Source organism: Perca flavescens, chromosome 11 (assembly GCF_004354835.1).
Source record: "Perca flavescens isolate YP-PL-M2 chromosome 11, PFLA_1.0, whole genome shotgun sequence".
Taxonomy (NCBI): domain Eukaryota; kingdom Metazoa; phylum Chordata; class Actinopteri; order Perciformes; family Percidae; genus Perca; species Perca flavescens.
The window spans coordinates 35061871-35085405 of record NC_041341.1 but is presented as its reverse complement, the minus strand read 5'-3'; the positions used below and the strand labels follow the sequence as shown (position 1 = coordinate 35085405).

Sequence of the window (23535 nt, the reverse complement as noted above, 5' to 3'; positions counted from 1 at the left end):
TGAATCAAATCAGACTAGGGTTATCTAAAGTCAATTCTTGTTTACCTTGTTTGTTAGATCATTGTTTATTTGTTGAAGTGTTGTATCTGTGTTTTGGGGATCCTAATGTTACATGTCCTGTTGCACTCATTAGGATCAAAACTCTGAGTTGTAATTTAAAACTCGTCCAGCCAATTTAATAAAATTAAGGGTTTTATTCATGCTCGAGTCCATAGATGCAGTTAATGGATACAGGCACGGAGAACTGAAGGCTCTGTTAGCAACAATTAGCTCCGTTAGCGGTTAGCTCCGTTAGTGGTTAGCTCCAGTTAGCTCCGTTATAGGAGTGGATGAGACTGCCACGCACAGGGTAACAACCAGGCTTTGATAAATGACATTCGGGGAGCTTCCACAGCGGTGTGGCCGCGGTGTTTTGTACGATTTTATTAGTACAGTTAATCCCAAGGCAAGAACACCAGCAATATGCTAGCTACTACTAACGGTAGCGTCGGAGCCTGAAGTGACTGTGTGAGACACACAGCGCAAGAATTCACGAGGGGAGGGGCTTGAGGCAGGTGGTCTGAGTGCGCTGTAAAAAAATGTCGCCTATTCATGTTCTTAACTCTAGGCTGCCCGCAGATGCCGCCTGCCTATTAATCGGCTTGATATACTGGGATATTGGCCGATGCCGATTATGTAAAAAAAAATGCCAAAAATTGGCCGATTAATCGGTCGACCTCTAGTTACCCTTTAAATGCAGCACAGGAAGGCTGTGTTTCTTGGTGTTAGTGATAGAACGTATAGCTAGCCAATTGCTATAGCAGCTGAGTATCCACCACATTGATTATAAGTCAATGAAGAATTTGCATGTCAGAATTTAATCTCACTAAAGTTTATATACAGACATCATTTCAATCTCTGTCCTCTCCTCCTCCTCACCCCTGTCTCCCCCCCCCCCCTCCCCAGTATCTTTGTGACTCATCTGGGTCTGACATTCCTCGCCTCCTCACCCCGGATTCCGACTCGGAGCTGTTGTGTGATAAGGTGACCGTCTGTCCAGAGCCACCGGTCCCGGAAATCCACATCCCTGCCCCTGAGGCCCTGCCAGTGCCCCCGTCAGACAGCAGGTGGGTTCATCTCTGAGGCTACATCAGCTCACGTGTCACATGTTCGCCACAGGCTCGTAGCCCAAATATGCTTCTCATAAGAACATTCAAGGTAAAACGTTACGCGGGGCCAGGAAATGCAAGCAGCCAGTGATTCTCTCGAAAACGTAAACATTTTTTTTCATTTAAATAAGTTTACAGACATTGCTCCGCGAGCAATGTCACAACGTATGTCACTCTACTCGCTGAGGCTTGTGTCTCTCTGGCGGCGACGGGCTTGACCACGGAGATGCAAGAGACGGCGATCAGCCGACCTCGGTCTTATCCTGTCCTCTGAGCTTCTCGGGTGGTCCAGAGGCAGCGTGTCATGTTGCTGCATCAAGTTAGCCATCACTCTCATGTCCGTGGTCAAACTACCGCCGCTAAAATTGGAGTGCACCTGTATTCTGACCTTTACCGTAATTGCCCAGGACACACATGGGACATCTGCTTTTCAAAACACAGAGTATATACAAAATACATATGAACAAAAGATAATTTGGATATTATTCATAGGAAGTTTAAAACATGTTACCTGTGTCTTTTATAAATTAGGAAATCCCACTACATTGTGAGAGAAATTACTTTACTCTGATGATGGGTTGCTCTAAACAAATCCTGACAGTGACTGAATTTCATTTAAGGACAATTTAGACTAGATACAAACAAAAAAATCAAGCATTTCTACTGTTTATAGATTGTATTTATATATATTTATTTATAGATATTTATACAAGCACAAAGTGATGTAAGCATTGGTTTGTTTCAAGCTAACACCAGCAAACTTCAGATAGCAGACTCATAAGACTTTTGAACTGCTCTAAACTCGACTTGACCACCCATCTGTGGGTGTGACTTTTTGCAGTGTCATCGCCATTCATATCTATACAAGCAACCCTAGAGGCTCCGAGGTCCACCCAACACAGTCTCCCACAATCCTGTGGGAAACCCCCAACATTTTCAAGGGGTTTTATATTTATATGGCTTTCAAAGACTCAGCCGCTCTTTCACCTCACAATGTTCACATATAATTGTGTGTGTTGCGTTGTATATTTTTGCCAGCAAGTGATAGAATAAATGTACCTTCCCCTTTATGTCTCCAGTGGCAGACACTGTCGCCAGGGCAGCGGCGGCAGCGGAGACTCAGGAGTGTACTCCACAGGGTGCAGCTCGGGCCTGCGGCAGCCCGACAGCATTCAATCGTCCTCGGGGGACGAAGACTCTGGCCAGAGTTTCCTCGACTTGGAGCAGGTGAAGATGAAGAACATGGCTCCAGGGCTCAAGACTCGACTTCTGATCGCCGACGAGGGCGTTGTTGACATGTGTGTATGAAGGCAAGGCATGCACGCTAAAAAGACGTTTGTTGAGAAGAGCATGAAGCGAGGATGAACCGTGGTAAAGGAAGATAGAGGTTTGTGGAAAATGTGCAGCGTGCCTTTTCTCCAACTGTCACTGTGAAATGAGAGGAAACAGTTATTTAAAAAAAAAAAAGAAGAAAAGTGTGGAAAAAGGACTTTTAGAAAACAAGATAATGAGTCACACGGGAACAAAACCATGTGCTGTGATGTCACTCCGTGTTTCCAACTGCCAAGAAGGATACATGTGGTCTTCACTGTTGATATCTTTCTTTACTGATGCAGATCCTCATGTTGCCTACTGTTCCTGTCTAATTTTAATGTTGTACATTTCTTTTCCCTCATCTCCAACAGCCGCAGTCTTAGCCTTCATGCTGTGAATGGTTGAAAGGTCCCTCTAATCTGACTAAATGTGGGTGAGAGGACAAGCTAAATTTATACTTCTGCTGCTGTGCGCCTATGTGGGCTGATGCATGCTGGGACCACAACTGTCCTGATATCCCACCTTCCGGCTCTGATGTCCAATCAGTCTTCTGCGGCATTTTTGGCGTCCCATGTTTCAGGAGACGAGCCTCTCTCTGGGAGCTGTGGGGCAAACCATCTCTGCAGCTCTGCAGAAAAGCTTGCGCACAGATGGTTAGCATACTATAAATTAGACATTGCGTATCTATGAGTGTATATATGAAGCCTAGTCTGCATTAATAATGTCATTGTGCTTTAATGGGTTTACATAAGTAGCCTAAAGGTGCTAATTAGGTAGCATTAAGTATAGGGCTGGACGATTAATCGAAAATGTATCGACCTCGAACTTCTGATGCTGTACCAGTCAGCCGCATGGACAGCATCATGGAGGATAACTCAAACACCAAGTCCCTGTCAACTGAGCAACTTGTGCCAAAAAAAACGCAGTGTCCGTCATCTGGAAAGAGATGATTTAGAACAATGTGATTTAATTATCATTCATTTATTGTTATCGAGGTAGAATGTGCAATTAATCGTGATTTGGATTTTAGGTCATCGTGCAGCCCTAATTAAATAAACATAAGCAGATGAAGTCAAATAAAGTGACTACAGAAGGTATGACTGACACCAACAGTGGACGTGGGTGCAAGTGTTGTTGAAAGATGTGGGAGGCTTTGAATGGAGTCTGCCTCTTGTCTGTTTTGCACCTACAGGAGAGTGCAGCGATTTCTTACAAAAAACCTAATTGACATCAGTAGTAAACAGAAGCACATACACTCGGCTGCTGTTGGCAGTAAGTCCTCCTTAATGGAGGTTTAAAAGTTCAGTTTTTGTGGCCGTTGAACTGTATCGTCTTCCTGACAGGTGTTTGTTATATAGCCTATTCTCATTGATATAAATGGGATGGGCAAAATAATAGACACACCTGTAGGATAATACAACTCAACAGCACCCCTGGCAGTGCTGGTCATTGCGAGTTAAGGGTAAGACCTGGCCTGTAAACCAGATGGATCTGGTTCTGCCAGCTCGTGTTTCACATTCAGACAGATTTCCAGCCATCCAGAACCCCAGCGGACCAATCACAACCGGTTAACTCATATGGGGCGGGTTTAAGACGATGACTGGCAGAGGAGCGTCGTGTTAGTAGTTACCGAACATGGTTACTGAACGTAACCGGTATACTGCACCAGACTCAGATCAAATTGTCAAACTAGGCAGTGCTGCTCATAGATGAATCAAGACTCTGTTACTCTATTGCATATAGTTTTAAGGAACACATTTTAGTCTACTGATTAGTTCTAGTTTTAGAAAGTTTTTGACTCGGGGCGCCATTTTTGTTCCTGCTTCAAAACGGAGCAAGCACCGCCTCAAGTTGCATGTGTCGCTCAGCGCTACGTCGTTTCGTTGCGGTGATTGGTTGTAGAAGGTCTATTCAGTTGCGCCCAGAGGCCGTTTGGTAACGCCCCTTGGAAATTTGAAATGAACTCCATTATTATGAATCCACTTTATTTTTATTTAACATTTCTTTTTCTATACAGATAATCTCATTGAGACACACAAAGGGCATTCACACAAAGAAGGAATAGGACACAAAGTGTCATAAAGTGCTAAGTCAAAAGTGCCAAGTGGTAGTTTCAAACTATCAACAAGAACAAGAGCAGATCCCCACAGACGCTCTTTTCAGATTCCTTAAAAGTCATTTAAAAACTCCTCGGGGAATCATGTTGGCCAGCTGCATGTTCCAGCCTCACCTTTAAACAGGCTAGTTCACCGTAAACAGGGATCGCTGGTCATGTCCAACAATTCATCTAAAACAGCTACTTGTGGAATTTCTTCACATAAAATGAAACCTTTTCCGACCTGTTAACATAGTTACAAAGTTAAGTGGTGTGTTTCTGTGTGTAAAACAAACAAAAAGGAGTTAGGAATTCATTTCTGTCCTTTGGTTTTTCTATTTCTCATCTAATCAGTCAGACTTGATGTCTCTGAGGGAATCTTGTATTAATTTTAACAAGCATTTGAATACATTTTTATTCTGCCATTTATGATTCTTATAGAATATGCATGCCATTATAGTTTTATTTGTTCTTTTGACATATTTTATTTGTATCAAATATATTTTCATCATATTTGTCATTGGAGCTACAGTGAGGAAAATAAGTATTTGAACACCCTGCTATTTTGCAAGTTCTCCCACTTGGAAATCATGGAGGGGTCTGAAATTGTCATTGTAGGTGCATGTTCACTGTGAGAGACATAATCAAAAAAAAAAAAATCCAGAAATCACAATATATGATTTTTTAACTATTTATATGATACAGCTGCAAATAAGTATTTGAACACCTGTCTATACGCTAGAATTCTGACTCTCAAAGACCTGTTAGTCTGCCTTTAAAATGTCCACCTCCACTCCATTTATTATCCTAAATTAGATGCACCTGTTTGAGGTCGTTAACTGCATAAAGACACCTGTCCACCCCATACGATCAGTAAGAATCCAACTACTAACATGGCCAAGACCAAAGAGCTGTCCAAAGACACTAGAGACAAAATTGTACACCTCCACAAGGCTGGAAAGGGCTACGGGGAAATTGCCAAGCAGCTTGGTGAATAAAGGTCCACTGTTGGAGCAATCATTAGAAAATGGAAGAAGCTAAACATGACTGTCAATCTCCCTCGGACTGGGGCTCCATGCAAGATCTGACCTCGTGGGGTCTCAATGGTCCTAAGAAAGGTTAGAAATCAGCCCAGAACTACACGGGAGGAGCTGGTCAATGACCTGAAAAGAGCTGGGACCACCGTTTCCAAGGTTACTGTTGGTAATACACTAAGACGTCATGGTTTGAAATCATGCATGGCACGGAAGGTTCCCCTGCTTAAACCAGCACATGTCAAGGCCCGTCTTAAGTTTGCCAATGACCATTTGGATGATCCAGAGGAGTCATGGGAGAAAGTCATGTGGTCAGATGAGACCAAAATAGAACTTTTTGGTCATAATTCCACTAACCGTGTTTGGAGGAAGAACGATGAGTACCATCGCAAGAACACCATCCCTACTATGATGCATGGGTGTGGTAGCATCATGCTTTGGGGGTTTTTTTCTGCACATGGGACAGGGCGACTGCACTGTATTAAGGAGAGGATGACCGGGGCCATGTATTGCGAGATTTTGGGGAACAACCTCCTTCCCTCAGTTAGAGCATTGAAGATGGGTCGAGGCTGGGTCTTCCAACATGACAATGAGCCGAAGCACACAGCCAGGATAACCAAGGAGTGGCTCTGTAAGAAGCATATCAAGGTTCTGGCGTGGCCTAGCCAGTCTCCAGACCTAAACCCAATAGAGAATCTTTGGAGGGAGCTCAAACTCCGTGTTTCTCAGTGACAGCCCAGAAACCTGACTGATCTAGAGAAGATCTGTGTGGAGGAGTGGGCCGAAATCCCTCCTGCAGTGTGTGCAAACCTGGTGAAAAACTACAGGAAACGTTTGACCTCTGTACTTGCAAACAAAGGCTACTGTACCAAATATTAACATTGATTTTCTCAGGTGTTAAAATACTTATTTGCAGCTGTATCATACAAATAAATAGTTAAAAAATCATACATTGTGATTTCTGGATTTTCTTTTTTTTTTTTTTAAGATTGTCTCTCACAGTGGACATGTACCTACGATGACAATTTCAGACCCCTCCATGATTTCTAAGTGGGAGAACTTGCAAAATAGCAGGGTGTTCAAATACTTACATATTCACTGTATATTATTTCCACCTCACTTGCACTTCATCTTTCATGTTTTATTTTTAAATTTTTTTTGTTTTGAGGGGGGAACTTGGTCGTAAAACACAATTTCCTCTACACACTTCTACACTTCTACATTCAGCCAGAGCTTTCCCTGAATGTCCACAGCTTAGCAAACCTATTTAGTGAATAGATACAGCAGAGCAGGCTGTCTGTGCTCTGTGTACTTGTACAGTTAAACAACTTCCATCACTTTTATCTGCTTTATCACAACAAATTGCCTTTTCCTGATTCTGCAATGTTGGGATGTATGGGGGACATTTTGAGACTGCAAGTGTTCAAACTGGAGAATGTGATAGAAAAAATTTCAACAAAAAAAAAATGAATTCAAGGCAGGATGTTCAGTAAGTAACCTTTTGAAAGACTAAGGAGTGCACAATCACTGAAATGCAACATCCTTCCAAGTTTTATAGAGCGTGTAGAAAGCGGTCTAGTCAACTTAGGACTTCATTTCCTCAAGCTTGATCTAGTCCTCCTTTATTGCAATTTTCAATCTGCATTGCCTCATGTCTTGCCTTTTTGTTGTAACTTGTATATAATATATATATTGTATATAAGCATATTGTTTAGCAGTGTACTGGTGACATTTGTGTGGACAAAGCAGTGGCGATGTCAGTGTGTGTCCCTGGTCTCACATCTACCAACTATTGCATCTACAGCACCCATGTTAATGGGCAATCATTCAAATCAAATAAAACCCCTCTTAAACCAAACCTTGGTGTCAAAATGAGTGACTTTACTGTGGATTCTCATACCAGACTGATCTCATGAAGTGGCGTATGTATGACACGCCAATTCATACACCATTTTGGCATGTTATCAAGACGCATAATCACTTTTTAGCGTGTTTATCTACTCAATTCACCCACCACTGACCTACATTACGAGTGAATTTTCGCCGTAGCGAGTAGCATTAAGGGACGTAAGTCCGCAGAGGGAGGTTGGTTGGGGTGGCGGATGGGTTTTTTACACGCGTGTGACTCTATCGCGATACGTCACGTTCTCGCAATAACACGCAACGTGGCAACGCCACGTGGTGTGTATGCTCAAAAGGCACACGCCATTTGGCTTTAGGAAAGTCATGAGGCCATGTTGCTGATACACATGCTGAGGTCCAGACACAGTTTGCTCTCCTCTCTCTGTATATCCACAGCCTGAACCTGTACGAGGCTGGGTCTGTGTCGACACACTGCCTCCTCTGTAGTGACTTGCATGATATTCTGGAGTGAATCGTGTAGAAATAAGTGTGTGGTGCATGTCCTTGTTCGGTGCTGGGCCTTCTGTCTCCTCTTTATGTCTCCTCCCGGGGTGGTGTGTGTGCGCGCTGACCCGACCTTCCTACTTTGAGGAGAGTAAGACTAAATGTATCTGCCATCTAATGTATTATTTTACTAATCTACCCATGCTATTTTAATTGGGATTTTCTAAACTTCTTTGGAATAAAACCAAACTTATTTTTTGTACAATCGATGCCTCCTGTTAACTGTTTCTGTTCGGGGAGAATCAGAGTTGGTCACACAACACTCTTCTTAACACATGAAGGGTTTAAAGGGTTCTCCTGCCCCTCAACAGGAGGGGCAGTGGTCAGCTCTGAAGGTTTTCTGTTCTCCGGCACTACATTATGTTATGTTATTGTGGCTAACGTTACCATCGCCAGCTTCAAGGTAATATGTTGGACAGTAAGATGATTCCCACTTTCTCACTGGCATGCAACCATAATGTGTAATGTACTGACTGTACAGTAAATATACATACACAGTCTAACGGGTCTGGAAGTAGCAGTACCGACAATGTGCTGAAATTGTTCCCCCGCTTCTGTTCAGCGGGCCTATAGCTGACAGACGGTGACTGTGCCCTGGGTACAGACGACCGTGAGGTCAGGCACAAAGCTCTGCAAGGTTGTGGTCTTTTTACCGGTCGTTGTTGTTACGGTTAGTCAATAAAAGGTGACTGTCAGTCGGGTACAGAGCTCCGCAAGAGCACGGGCTTTTATAACCGCCAACATAGCAGCATCTAGCAACTCTTCTGTGGAGTAACGTCTGGCAATGCAAGACTAGCATCAAGCTAACGTTGACATTGTGTGACGTTGGGTTCCGCGTTCTCAACCTGGTGACTCCCGTGAACTTCGCTTCTGGGGAGGAGGGTATTTTGAATTTGGACTGCAGTAACCATTTTAAACGTTAGCTGTAAGTATTACATGTTGGACTTTTAAGCAGCTAAATGAAATTCAGCCATAATTTATTTGATTATTGACACCTGTGCTTTTCATCCTGAGACACGTCAACATGTCTTCTTTGAAGACAGCCTATTGTGTTGTGGTCGAGGCTGAAATCACAGAGACAGATCTCCTATAACCTGGACAAGTAATCCCAAACTACTGTATTTGCATGCAGGGGCGTCGGACTGGGGGAAAAGTAAAGTATACAGGGCCCCAGTGTTCGAAACTATAGAGCCCACTTTTTTTTTCGTTGGGGTGGGGGTTGGGGTCGTGCACTTGCGACTTACAATGACTTACAAAGATACATAACAGCTACAAGTGTATGCACTATACAGGATTTACCCTATTATACTTTATCAACAGGAATAGATAGGTCAAACAGCCAGCCACAAATAGTCTAGAAATAAAGCATCAGGCTGTCTTTGAGATTTCACATGAACAACGGTTAAAGTTACTCAGGCTACCAAAGAATACCAGAATTCCTCCGTTCAATTAGACCTTAGCTACGCACCCCAAGCTTCCATCCTTAACCATTTTGCCAGCAGCGTGTTAGCATTTGACCAGAGTGCGGTGTGTCCACAGTGTGTGCAGGCTGTAGTTCTAGTTTTGCCTGAGGCCTCTTGGAGGAGCAACACGTAGGTTTTAGTTTGGGACCTCCTTGCAGTGGAAACGGTCTCTAACATGTTCTGTTTGAGCTTCAACTTTACTCTGCAAACAAAAGTGTATTGGGAGTTGCACCTGGAATCGCCTCCAGCCTGAAAATAAACAACAAGAACTTTGCTATTAAAATGAAAAGGTGAAAAAACATGCAGCTGTTACTTTCATCTATTCTGAATAAAACCAAAGGATGCAGCCAATGGTCAAGTGTGACTTTGCTCAAGATGCAAAGGCGTTATACTGTCAGCTATATCATTCAATAGATAATCTCTCTCAACGCTTAAAGACGACACAAGGGTTAACAAACAGCCATGTGTATGGGCTCTTCCAGTCTCTCCACTGCTGGCTGGTCCAGTTTAACGGGAGAGAGAGGAGCGAGAGGGGTTAGGATGGTGACCGGCCTCTGATGATCTGTTACCACCTCCATCTTCAGCCAGAGAGGACATTATTTCTTCAGCTTCTTCTTGCGTCACGCCGATTAATGACCTCCAATGTTTATATTTTTCCTACGAATTTTTGAGTTAACATGTACTAAACATGAGTTGAATTTGCACTGCAGCGCCACCACGCCTTGATGCTCATAACAAGAATAGCATGTATAGTTATCTTTATTGAAGTGAATTAGGTTTAAATCGCTGTCATGCATGAATGAATATTTTTGCGATTTTACACATAATAATCCACGATGATTACATTACACAAAACTGAAATTGCACGTCAAAATGACATGTTAATATGTTTCGAGACCCCCCCCCCCCAAAATTTCACAAATCACATTTTCAGAGGAGCCCATGTCTTATTAAGGGGAGCCAAGCTCCCCCTAGCTCCCCCGTGGTTCACACCCTGCAGGGCCGGGCCCGCACAGATGGTATGGTACAGGGGCCAGAATGTTTTGCTTTGCCTGTTTTCATGGCTAGATACAACTGTATCACAAGGGGTAAGTGCAAAAATGAGTATTTTGTGATTTAAATGAACTGACTCTTTAATTAAATTACATGTTTAGGCTGTTTCTACAGGGTCCCATCCTCCCTTGTCCTCATGTCAAAGTGTCCTTGAGCAAGACGCTGAACCCTAAGTTGCTCTCGATGGCAGGCCAGTAAAGCACTTTGTCCGGTTAGGTAGAAAAGTGCTATATAACTGCTGACCATTTACCATTTACCACACATAACGTGCAGCTACGCAGCGAACTATGTCGCCACATATGCAGAGGACACTGACTTCCTGTGTTTTACCATTTGTCAGAAATGAGCAGCAGCTTTCTCTGCCACTGCAGCCATGATGAAAGTCAACTGAAAATCTCAATCAGGTGGTGGCTCCCTGCTATCACCCCTCAGCAGAGTCCCTCTAAAAAGGTCTGGGAGCAGTTCAAGGCCAGAAGCACAAGACCAGCAACAGGCCAGCAGCCTGTATTTCAATTGTGTATTCCACTGTCTGTCACATGACATACTTAATATTGTAAATACTTCTTTACAACCAGTAGTTTTCCCCTCTTACCTCAAGCGTGCTATTACTACACCTTTCCCGATAAGAACAACCGATTCCGAGACAAACAAGTACAGACCGATCTCTTACATCCCTTCTCTTAGTAAAATACTTGAAAAGTTTGTCTACAAACAGCTGCATAGTTACCTGTCACTCCACAATCTGGCTTCAGGACTAACCACAGCACTGAAACAGCTCTAAGAATCGTATGATCTATAGATCAGCAGTGTTACAAACACACCTTCCATCTCAGGATTACTAGACCTGGCTGCAGTCTTGGACACCGTCACTTGGCCTTTGCAGCCGTGCCATTGACTGGCTCTCTTCCTATCTATCAGGCAGGACATTCTCTGTATCTCCTGACAACTTTAATACTGGCATTTTTAACATTTGCTGTGGGGTCCCTCAAGAACCAAAAAAAGCAAGCTAAAGACCTATCTGTTCTATCAGGCCTATGACTAGCTCTCTCTCTCACACACTCTCTCTCTCTCACTCTCTTTCTCTCTCTCTCTCTCTCTCTGTATTTCAATAAAAGGAGCTTTATTGGCATGACAAGACATTGCCTATTTTGCCAAAGCAGAAAACATATAAATAAAAGGAGATTGACAATGACAGGCACAGCACATACTACAGCATAAACACCAACTTAAACATGCAATGGTACAGCAAAATCATTACACAACTTAACACATTGTTACTTTGTTTCTGTCTCTCAATCTGCGTGGGTGGGTATGTCTAGGTTGGTTGTTGGTGGGTGGGCAGGGGATGAATTATTTTTCATTATGTTTTATTTTATTTTGTTCATAATTATTTAGTGTGAAGCACATTTATATAGTATGTATACTATTGTATTAAGGGTGCTATATATAAAAATACTGTAGATTTGACTTGCCTTGACTTAAAGCCAAGGGCCATTACATTGTATCAGAAGTTCAAGGTCCATATTGGCACAAATATTCCCTCTACTGCCCAGTACTGTCATAAAGCACAGAGTTTGTTCCATTGCAGCATGATGGTCAGTTTCAACAGTGGATAGAGCTCTCAGGAAGTCCCCTGAATTGGACTCATGTCGCCCTCTGCTGTCAAACTGGGCTCCACACTTTTCTTTTCATGTTGGGTCAGGTTTTTTTTTCTTCTTTCCCTCAAGGGATCAGTTAATTTCCACCATAAAAAAAGAAGATACAAAAGCAACACAATCCCTCATATCTCTCGGTCATTTTCTGCACAATGGGATCGGCCAAAGGGCAATTATTTCCTGAATTAGTGTCGAGCTGAACTGAAGATTGTTAATTACCTGTTCCTGAATAATACTATTTTTCGATACCAATTCTATAAAACATGACAACCTTACAAATCTTTTTTTTCCCAGCTCCTTTAACCCTGAGGCACACTCTCATAAAACAGAATTTCTATGACGCATGCTGCATTGGCTCACTGACGCTGATGGGATTTGCTCATAGGGTTAATTACTCCTATTGCGATTTTGTGTTGGAGACACTTTTCTTTTTCGATACTCGATGCTATGGAGGCAATTTGGTCGGTGCCTAAAATGATCAAAGTTCGGTATCCAGCTCTACTGACTTACATCCCATATGTTCTTGTTTTGATGGACATGAGATATGAAGGTAAGAACCTGACTATATATTATATTATTATATATACATTACTTTGCTTGGAAAGCTAACGATAGCAAGTAACGTAATTCTTATTTGCCGCCTGGAACAACGATGCATCAACTGTGATGTGGTATGTAATCACAGATGTCTCTACAGCACTGGATGGAAAGTAACGAATCTAGTTAGTGACCAGTGATGCTGTTTAATGACAACTTCTGCTCCAAATACTGACTATATAGTTTGCACACATGCTCAAATTGACAAAGTAATCAAAGCGATCCCAGTGTTAATTAAAGGTTTAGTCTAAAAAACAGAAACACAGTCAGAGCTCCCATAGAGTGAGGACTGGCTCCCATGAAAGCACCAAAGTCAAAAATCTGAGGGGATCTCTCATATCCGAAGGTGTCTGCCATATGTGGCATTGTAATTTTATCTTAATCAACGCTCATTATCCATCTCATGCTCATGAACGCAGCATGACTGCACTGCTGCGGTGCAAATTCAACTCATGTTTGGTAGGCTACATATTAACTCAAAGATTCATAATAAAAATATAAACGTCGGAGGCCATTAATTGGCGCACACAGTCCTTGAAATCCATTCTGCAGTAAGCATCATATAGCCATGGTAAAAAGAAAACAAGGCAGTTTAATTCATTTAGGTTTTTACTAAGAAATTGTGTAGCGATGACGTTAATAGCACGACCGATTCACCTCCTACAAGCCCTGTTAGCACACCTCCCGCCGGGGGGGGCAACGCAAGAAGAAGCTGAAGAAATAATGTCCTCTGGCTGAAGATGATCCTAACCCCTCTCGCTCCTCTTTCTCCCGTTAAATTGGAACAGGATTGTATTATTTTAGATTCCTCAAAGTAGCCACCCTTTGCTTTTTTTGATAACTCTGCAAACCCTTGGTGTTCTCTCAATGAGCTTCATGAGGTAGTCACCTGAAATGGTTTTACCTTCACAGGTGTGCTTTGTCAGGGTTCATTAGTGGAATTTTTTCCCTTATTAATAAAAAAGCAAAGGGTGGCTACTTTGAAGAATCTAAAATATAAGACATGTTTTCAGTTATTTCACACTTTTTTGTTAAGTACATAATTCCATATGTGTTCATTCATAGTTTTGATTTCTTCAGTGAGAATCTATAATGTAAATAGTCATGAAAATAAAAAGGAAACGCATTGAATGAGAAGGTGTGTCCAAACTTTTGGCCTGTACTGTATATATATATAACGGCTAACATTAATCAATTATGTTAACTTATATTGAAGCAAACAGATTTAAGCTTATTAGTTAAAGTAACCAGTTAGTTTGAGCCTACAGGTGTAATGTTAACATGCTTACATATGACAGCTAGCTCGTCATCTCTCTCATAATTAACGTTACAGATGGACTGTTTATATATAGCGCTTTTCTAGTCTTAACAACTACTCAAAGTGCTTTTACATTGTACAGGAACCATTCACCATTCACACACATTCATACGCTTTGGCTGAGGCTGCCGTACAAGGTGCCACCTGCTCCTCAGATAAACATTCACACACGTTTACACTCCAATGCACAGCATCGGGGGCAACTCGGGTTTCAGTGTCTTGCCCAAGGACACTTCGACATGGGACTTTAGGGCCAGGGATCAAATCAGCAACCTTCCGATTGGCAGGCGACCGCTCTACCACTGAGCCACAGCCACCCCTTGATAATGCTAACGTTTTATGCTGCAGCCCATCATTTGTCAAACCTTACATCGACCCATTAGGAACATTAACGTTACTGTAGTAACTAGTCTGTGCTAATATTGTGGTGCAGGATATCAGTATTGTGCATGTTTTTCAGGAGTGAAATGTCACAGGTATGGGAGTGTAGACAGTCATATGCTGATGGGGAAGAAACTGCTCGATACTGGCCAGCTAGCTGATGCCCTCTCTCATTTCCATGCTGCTGTGGGTAAGTGACAGAAGCATGCTAAATTTTAAATATATATTTTTACAGCAATAAATTTAACCCAAAACTTGTATAGTAATGTTAACTGTATCCTTTTCTCAGATGGAGGTCCCAAAAACTACATGGCCTACTACAGGAGAGCTATAGTCTTTCTAGCAATGAGGAAGTCAAAGTCTGCACTGCCAGATTTGAGCAGAGCTATTGAACTCAAACCAGACTTCACATCTGTGAGTTTCTGTTTTTACATCAGTTGGTCTCAAACCTTTATTTTCACATAAATTGCACACAGTTTGTTTGTCATACTGCAGACTTATATTGTTGGTCTGACAGAACTGCATGAGGAACACATCTACTGGACACAAATCATTGGAAGAAACTGGTATATTTGTATAGGCTATGCAATCTACTGTACGTGCAAGTTGTATATCAGCCCAAGGCACAACTATGCTGGGAAACCAGTCAGTGAAGTCAGCTGCAGTGCTGTGGAGATAAGTCTGGCAATGGGAAGACTATGTCAGCTATGTTGATAAGTCTGCACTCCTCTCTCCATACAGGCTCGCCTTCAGAGAGGAACTCTCCATCTGAAGCACGGGAGACTAGACGAAGCAAAGAGGGACTTGAAGAAGCTGGTATTAGAGATCGAGTGATACTGGTTCTTCAATACCGATTATTTGTAATTATAAGTTAATGAAACCGATAACTGATATTTTGAAGAGTTTGGAATGTTTCAAACTCCAATACAACACTTTGTTTAAATGCTTTTAGCAATTATAAAATAAATGAGAAATAATCCCTAGTAAAAGATAGTCAGATAGTGTTGTGGGGAGGGGACATTAAGTCAGACTCAGGGGTGAGTGAAACTGAAGCAGAGGGACAGACACAGAGCTGTAGCCGAGCCAAAGTACAACACTTTAAAATTCATTAACTTAATCGGTTATCAGGCAAACTTCAACTTCAAATCAAGGCTTCACTTCAACAAGACCCTATTTTGTCCGAATAGCAGAGATCACCAGGAGCTGTCAGTGTTGATCTGTAGCCTGGCTTTGTAGTGAAAGTAAACTCTAGCATGAAAACTAGGCTTAGTGTTTTTTCAATATCATTTGAAAGAAGGGCAATAGTTTAATTTATGAACAGCTTTATTGATGTGAATTTTTCTATGCATTGTCCACACTTTATTTGTATTATTTATTTCATTATACTGTCCAGTTATATTATGAGGTTGACAACATGAGAGGTTTTGTTATTGATGAGCTGAATGGACATAACTGTCATATTCAAGTTCAAGTTCAAGTTATAGAGTCCTCATACACACATATTGGAAAAAACAAAGAGGCCCATATCACACATCATTCAACTTAAGAAATTAAGAAATGGCAAACATTTTAAAATTAAAAAGTTCTTACCGGTCCAGATTATACTTAAATATTGATGTGAACTAAATACTAATAGTAAAAAAAAAAGTAAAACAAAATGAATCAGTACAAATTTGTTTAGGTTGTGAAAACATACATAAATGTTAAAATTTAATAAATAAATACAATAAATAAACACCTGTGCAAAGTATAGCTATGACTTATTCCTCAGTGTAATGGCTGCAGGGACAAAACAGTTTGTGTGTCTTTTTGTTACACACCTAGGGATTGTAAGGGTCTCCACGTTGAGCTGTGGCTCACCAATCAGCCTGCTAGACCACTTAACTATTTGGTTGAGTGAGTTTTTATTTTTCAAAGAGAGGTTCCCAAACCAGGCTGCTAGCGCAAATGACAAAACTGATCCAATGAAAGCGTGGTAAAAGAAGGTCATGATGGATTTGTCAATGTGGAAGCAGCTCAGTTTCCTCAAACAGAACAGGCGCTGATGCCCTTTTTTTTTTTTTTTTTTTTTTTTGCACACAGCGTTCATGTTTACATGCGGGTGCCATCTTGGATAACAGTCATGCGCAGTCGAACGACAAACGCCGTGCAACCAGTAACCAGTAACATAGCTCAAACACAGCGTTCGTGATTCGACTGCTCATGACTGTTTTCCAAGATGGCGCCCACATGTAAACATGAACGCTACTGTCTTTATAAGCTATGTTTTAATAAACTGTCTGTACACTTACAAAGTTCTCAATGCTTCGGTTTACATGTAGGGACCCTCATTATGCTACCGTTGAAGTGTGGTGCTATTTTGAGCCTTGTTAGTGGTATAAAATAGCAATTTACCCTCTGCCCCGAAAACTAGCGTTAGCAGCTAACCACCGGTTTACGGTAGCTTGTTTAAAGCTAGAGACGCATTCAATTAGCATGACAACATATCCCAGAGAACGGTCGACTCAGTACACATATGTTATTAATGTTAGGTTCATTTTGCGCCGGAATTGTCCTTTAAAGATCCAGCCTACCAGGTTATTGCTCAGTTCAAACTGAAACACTGTCAGTATACCCAGGTCTATTTATAAAGGATGTGTTGTTAGCTGAGATTGCTCTCGTGAATATGATAACATCTGTGATGCGGATGATTATAATTTAATGGGTTTAGGGAATGGTAAGCACTGCAAATGCTCTGTAAGGCAATGCTTGAAGTCAACACAAGTACCTCTTCAAAAATACTGTATAAGGGCTCATATATATGTGTTGGTAAAGGACTAAATACAATTTTCTTAAGTCACTCTAACTTTTTTTCTAGTGACACTGCTTTAATCAAGTCAAGTCAAGTCAAGTCTTTATTTTTGCTAAAGCAACGCAAATCGCCTGGAATTCATTTTGGTGATTTTGCTCACACAGGACATTACAAGACAGTATAGGACAAGGATGACAACACATCAGACTGGACTAGGGTTGGGTATTGTTTATATTTTAACGATTCTGATTCCAATTGCGATTCTTCCTTTCGATTCCGGTTCTTATCGATTCTCGATTCCAATTCTTTGAGGGGTGGAGTTGAAACGGGTCACATGCTTATTTCACAAATAAGAGGAAAGTTTTATTTTGATTCAATAGTGGGTTGCAGTTTTCCTGGTCTTTTTCAAAGTAAAACAAAGCCACACTAGAGCGCTGCTTACTGTGCTCCAAGGCTGCAACACAACAAGCACCTGGATGCTACGGAAACCAAAACTTGCGCATGTTAAATTTGGAACCCATGATCAGATTTGAAACCAATCACTGATCATTGAAACCACATGGCTACCAATGTGTAAATACAATAAATAAACAATAGATCAGACAAAGTGTTAGTGCATTTAGTGACCCTGAGGAGGAGGACGTAGCTGTGTAAGCAGAGCAGATAAGGATTGTTGGTGTGAATTGAGGGCCCTCACAGTAAGTGCTATTTGAAAAACGGGTGGGACTGGATCTTAGCAGGGTAATCATGACCATAAGCGTGCAATGTATTGTGTTGATTGAGCGGCTGGTGACCCAGGCACGCATCAGCTTCTGGAGAAGGGATTATGAGACAGCTGCTGCCCAGCTCAACACTGTCATTGAGGTGAGATACCTACCTTGCAGGCGGTGCCTGCTTGTCCTGCAAGCACAACATTGCCCATGTTAACTTTACTGCTAAGTTTGAAGAGCATTTGTAAACTAACTAGTACTGCAGTTTGTAAGACCAGTGGTGGAATGTAACTAAGTACATTTACTCTTTAAGTACTGTACTTAAGTCCAAATATTGAGGTACTTGTACTTAACTTGAGTCTTTTCTTTTCATGCCACTTTCTACTTCTACTCCGCTACATTTCAGAGAGAAATATTGGACTTTTTACTCCACTGCATTAGTCTGACAGCTTCAGTTACTAGTTATTTTACACATTAAAGGTGCAATATGTAATATTGTGTGTAATACTGGCAGCTAGTGGTTAAAATAGTTACTGCACTACCAATTCAAAATACTGAAGAGTGGTTTCCCCCGCCCCCTCCTGCCCAGACTCGAAGTTCACGGGGGTTGCCAGGCTGAGACCGCAGCATTCACAACAATGTTGCTAGACGCTTTTCTCACATAGCCAGACATTACTCCACAGCACAGCGGAGTAGCTAACGTTAGATGCTAGTCTCACATAGCCAGACATTACTCCACAGCACAGCGGAGTAGCTAACGTTAGATGCTAGTCTCACATAGCCAGACATTACTCCACAGCACAGCGGAGTAGCTAACGTTAGATGCTAGTCTCACATAGCCAGACATTACTCCACAGCACAGCGGAGTAGCTAACGTTAGATGCTGGCTATATTGACAGTTATAAAAGCCCGTGCTCACGCGGAGCTCTGTAACCAACTGACACACACTTTTTCGGCTTAAAATTACAGTATGACCCGCTAAAAACACAACAACCTCACTGTCCTCTCCACACGCCAGTCAGGCACACTTCCTTGACTTAGAATTACAATACGAAACGCTAAAAATACCACTACCTTGCCGACGGAACAAACTTCATTGGCTTAGAATTACGGCAACAATCACTAAACACACTGCAAACTCACAGTCCTCTCTTTCCGATTTACAGCCCCCCTCTCGTGGTTTAAAATAACTCACCGTTGTCGGCTCCAGCCGCTGAACTACACGTTGTAAACAGCCATGGCCCGCTTGCCTGGTCCTCCCGGTAACGTTAACAACACAAATGTTGAAATGACAAAAAATGCCCGTCCCTAGTAGCTGTGATAAATTAGCCTGAAGCTAATGCTTACCTGTTCCAGAACCTTGATGTGCTTCTTCTTCAGCCACTCTTTTGTTGCTTTGGCGGCGTGCTTTGGGTCGTTGTCGTGCTGAAACACCCATCCTCGACCCATCTTCAGCTCTCTCACTGAGGGAAGGAGATGTCGGTCCAGAATTCCACGATACATGGCCCCGTCCATCCTCCCCTCAATACGATGGAGTTGTCCCGTCCCCTTGGCTGAAAAGCACCCCCAAAGCATGATGTTGCCACCACCATGCTTGACGGTGGGGATGGTGTTCTTTGGGTTGTACTCGGTGTTCTTTGCCCTCCAAACACGACGAGTTGAGTTGAGGCCAAAAAGTTCTATTTTGGTCTCATCTGACCACATCACCTTCTTCCAGGCCTCTTCTGAGTCGTCCAGGTGGTGAATGGCGAACTTCATGCGGGCCTGTACATGTTTCTTCTTGAGCAGGGGGACCTTGCGTGCGCTGCAGGATTTCAATCCATGACGGCGTAGTGTGTTACCAACCGTTTCTTTTGTAACTGTGGTCCCAGCTGCCTTCAGTTGATTCATCAGTTCCCCCCTTGTGGTTTTGGGATGATTCCTCACCGTTCGCATGATCAGGGACACCCCACGAGGCAAGATCTTGTGTGGAGGCCCAGACCGAGGGAGGTTGGCGTGGTGTGGTGCTTATTCCATTTCCTGATAACTGCACCGACTGTTGATCTTTTCTCTCCAAGTTGCTTTCCGATTCTCTTGTAGCCCATCCCAGCCTTGTGCAGATCAACAATCTTGTCCCTGATGTCCGTAGAAAGCTCTTTGGTCTTGCCCATGGTGGTGATGTTGGATGCTGGTTGTTTGGGTGTTGACAGGTGTCTTTTATACAGGTAACGAGGTGAGGCAGGTGTATTTGATGTAGATAATTGGTTCGGATTGGGGCTGTGTCTTAAAGAAAGACTAACTGGCTTGTAGGAGCCAGAATACTTGCTGTTTGTCCAGGGGGTCAAATACTTGTTTTTCCTCATCAGATGGTTATCAATTTTAATAAATTCATATGATGTGATTTTCTGGAATTTTCTTTGGGATTCTGTCTTTCACTGTTAGAATGTACATATGATTACAATTGTAGATTTTTGCATTCTTTGTAAGTGGGCAAACCTGCAAAATCAGCAAGGGGTCAAATACTTATTTCCCCCACTGTATATGTATATTTCATTCATGACTTGGACATTTCCACTTCAATATTATAAATATTTGCAGTGGACTGCATGCAGTCCCTAGCTTGCCATTTTTTACCTCTATAAGTTGTCTCATGTTGCCCTTTAAAATGTGTAGTAATGTAATGTGGCAGGCAATAAAGGACAAACTAAGCTAAAGGACACATGTTAAAGACAGAAACACTACATTGGCACCAGGGAGCAATGAGACCCACAGAAACGATACATTATGGGATGTTTGTCTAACAACAATGCAAACTATAGCTTCAAATACGACCACATAGTTTACTGTAAATCAGTTGTGTTATTTTAAAGTATGGAAATTTAGCACGCCCATCAGGTAAAATATTAGCCTGTTATGACCTTCCTCCTCTTGTCTGATCTGCAGTGAGGTGCGCCAGTGCCTGAAGCTTGATCCTGATCACAAACACTGTTACAGCCATTACGAGCAGGCCAAGAAGCTCAACAGTCAGATCCAGTCTGCAGAGGAACTCATCCGAGAGCAGAGGTGTGTGTGTGTGTGTGTGTGTGTGTGTGTGTGTGTGTGTGTGTGTGTGTGTGTGTGTGTGTGTGTGTGTGTGTGTGTGTTTTAGATATGATGATCCCAAGACTAAACAGCGAATCACAGAGCACTCGATGTTTGTGGGTGCAGTGATCCATGTTGCAGTCTGCGTTGTTCACACCCCCACCTGCCTCCTTCTCTTTTAGGTATACAGATGCAGTGAGAAAATACGAGGCAGTGATGAAGACCGAGCCCAACGTGCGCCATTTCTCTCTCCTCGCCAAAGAGCGCATGTCCATGCGTTGGTACAGGTAAGACCCTTTACTGCTCCCACAAGACGCATTAACTCACTCTGTGTCTTCAACAGTACATCTATCCAACATGCTGTCCTTGTGTCACAAGCAGGGCCAGCTGGCCGGCAGAGCTGTCTCAGTGTGTGGCGAAGTCCTCCAGGCAGACCCGGAGAACGTTAACCTGCTGAAGGACAGAGCTGAGGCATATGTCCAAGAGGAAGAGTATGAGGAAGGTAAGCCTGTCAGATCTAGTAGTATGTAGTTCGGATCTATTAATTTAAAAGTCCCATGGCATGAAAATGTCCCTTTATGAAGTTTTTTAACATTAATATGCGTTCCCCCAGCCTGCCTATGGTCCCCCAGTGGCTAGAAATGGGGATAGGTGTAAACCGAGCCCTGGGTATCCTGCTCTGCCTTTGAGAAAATGAAAGCTCAGATGGGCCAATCAGGAATCTTCTCCTTATGAGGTCATAAGGAGCAAGGTTACCTCCCCTTTCTCTGCTTTGCCCGCCAAGAAAATTTGGCCCACCCATGAGAGAGAGAGAGAGACATCATGGCTTTCAAACGAGCAAAGTGGCAGTTGGTCAAGGCCACAACCCCACCCTCCACCTTGCCCCCCCCCCTCTCCTCCTTTTCAGGAAGGTGGGCCTTGAGCTCAGACAGAAAAGGCTTGTTTGAGATGAGCCAGGCCTGCGCAGACTCGACCACCGTTGATCGCCGCCCAATGCATGCCGGTTAGATTTGTGTCCGACTTGATCCCGACTTGCTCTGGCAGGCAGGCGCCGCAGTTGCTTTCCAATGGCGGCAAGACCCAGGTGGACCCAGGGCATGACGGGAAACTGTTCAGCCTGAAGGCTGCTGGAAATGGCTGGTCACTGTCCGGCTAGACTGCAGATTTTTGTCACCGCCCCCGGCTGCGCCGCCTTCTCTCATCCACTTTACAGGCGAGGCGCAGTTCATCTGAAACGAGCCTACTGTTTCAGGCAGAGGAGCTGCAGCATTGAGCAGTATGATTTGAACATCAAAGCACGTAAACCTAATCTAGGAGACCCCAAGACTACAAATTTGACACTGAAAAGGAGTATAATAGGGGCTCTTTAATAGAGTCAGTCTGATAGATTTACACACACAGAACCGCCATCACACTGAATGCTGTACAGTCTACCAATCTTTACTGGGAACCGATTCATTTCAGTTTATAGAGAAAATCTATGGGCATGTGAATTTTGACACAGCTGTTGTTGTTTGGAAACGAAGTATATAGATTTATTAACACCAATAATGATTCTTTTTTCTAAATAGCTCTACTCTTCTCACACAATTTTACCTGTATGTATTAGTGACGTTTTGGTTATAAGAACACAGCCGTTTAAATGAAGTTACTGAAATGGTCACTTAGTTTTCAGTTTATTAGCTACACCTAGCTAAAATGAATTCAGTAGAAATACAACAGTCAACAGTCCTGTAAGAAATCCTACCTTCATGAAGGTTTTAGCTAGGTGTACCTGAATAAACTGGCAGCTGAGTGTATGCTGTAATACTCCTACTGTACTACAGTACATTGTACAATGATGTCATGGCAGGAGTCTAACACAGGGGGGCCTTGTAACACCACAAGAAGTACACAGGGAGATGAAGTTAAATTATCAATGACACATCATTAAGACTCTTACCTTCTGATAATTTTATATGTTGTAATTTGGGTGCCTTCAGAAGTGATTTATTTTTTTTATTATTTTTGGGGGGCTTTTCCCTTTATTAGACAATAACAGTGGATAGACACTAAAGGGGGAGAGGGAGAGAGAGAGGGGATGACATGCAGCAAAGGGCCACAAGTCAGATTCTAACCTGGGCCGCTGCAAAGGACTCAGCCTACATGGGGGGTACACTCTACTAGGTGAGCTAGAGGTCACCCCAGAAGTGATTTTAATGTAATAATCCAAATAAAATGCTGTCAAGCAGCATACAGTCAGAAAAGGGATGCATGCTCACATCCAGTTAAATTGTGCCTCATTTAACAATTTTTCTGCTCATCACCAAATCCACTTTGAATTAACAAAAGCCCAATAAAGACTGAATATAGATAAATACAGCAGGATGTCCATATCTTAATTAAAGCATATAACTACTATGTCCAAGTCATCTGTTAGTGCATTTATCCCATACAGTGTAATTACAGTTAGGTGTGGAGCCCAGTGTTTTAGGAGTAAGTATAGTCTGTAAGATGTGGAAATGTCCAGT

The 23535-nt window shown here is 42.5% G+C and overlaps 3 protein-coding genes across 4 annotated transcripts in view; all 3 read left to right on the top strand.

Moving 5' to 3' along the window:
• The window catches only part of il10rb (interleukin 10 receptor, beta), a 29339-nt gene extending 24357 nt beyond the window's left edge, over positions 1-4982 (top strand). For both annotated transcript variants that reach the window (XM_028592049.1, XM_028592051.1), the window contains 2 exons: positions 946-1106; positions 2228-4982. In XM_028592049.1, coding sequence (XP_028447850.1) covers positions 946-1106; positions 2228-2456 — 390 coding nt within the window. In that variant the 3' untranslated portion in view covers positions 2457-4982. The remainder of the gene's footprint in view (positions 1-945; positions 1107-2227) is intronic.
• Positions 4983-12403: 7421 nt separating this feature from the next.
• On the top strand, positions 12404-15454 carry LOC114564426 (dnaJ homolog subfamily C member 3-like). The gene is made up of 4 exons (XM_028591758.1): positions 12404-12718; positions 14544-14654; positions 14754-14878; positions 15206-15454. Exons 1-4 carry the CDS (start codon positions 12616-12618, stop codon positions 15296-15298), a joined length of 432 nt encoding a protein of 143 aa, XP_028447559.1. The 5' UTR covers positions 12404-12615; the 3' UTR covers positions 15299-15454.
• A 2619-nt stretch (positions 15455-18073) lies between these two features.
• Positions 18074-21524, top strand: LOC114564427 (dnaJ homolog subfamily C member 3-like). The gene is made up of 4 exons (XM_028591759.1): positions 18074-18119; positions 20888-21007; positions 21208-21312; positions 21407-21524. Exons 1-4 carry the CDS (start codon positions 18082-18084, stop codon positions 21480-21482), a joined length of 339 nt encoding a protein of 112 aa, XP_028447560.1. The 5' UTR covers positions 18074-18081; the 3' UTR covers positions 21483-21524.
• The last annotated feature ends 2011 nt before the right edge of the window (positions 21525-23535 follow it).

Bases quoted from the DNA above. Each gene is read 5' to 3' on its own strand.
- LOC114564426 (XM_028591758.1), top strand. From the start codon at position 12,616: ATGGAGGCAATTTGGTCGGTGCCTAAAATGATCAAAGTTCGGTATCCA. The intron at 12,719-14,543 runs GTAAGAACCTGA...CATGTTTTTCAG, and splicing joins GATGGACATGAGATATGAAG to GAGTGAAATGTCACAGGTAT. The intron at 14,879-15,205 runs GTGAGTTTCTGT...CTCTCCATACAG, and splicing joins TCAAACCAGACTTCACATCT to GCTCGCCTTCAGAGAGGAAC.
- LOC114564427 (XM_028591759.1), top strand. From the start codon at position 18,082: ATGAGACAGCTGCTGCCCAGCTCAACACTGTCATTGAG. The intron at 18,120-20,887 runs GTGAGATACCTA...TCTGATCTGCAG, and splicing joins AGCTCAACACTGTCATTGAG to TGAGGTGCGCCAGTGCCTGA. The intron at 21,008-21,207 runs GTGTGTGTGTGT...CTTCTCTTTTAG, and splicing joins GAACTCATCCGAGAGCAGAG to GTATACAGATGCAGTGAGAA.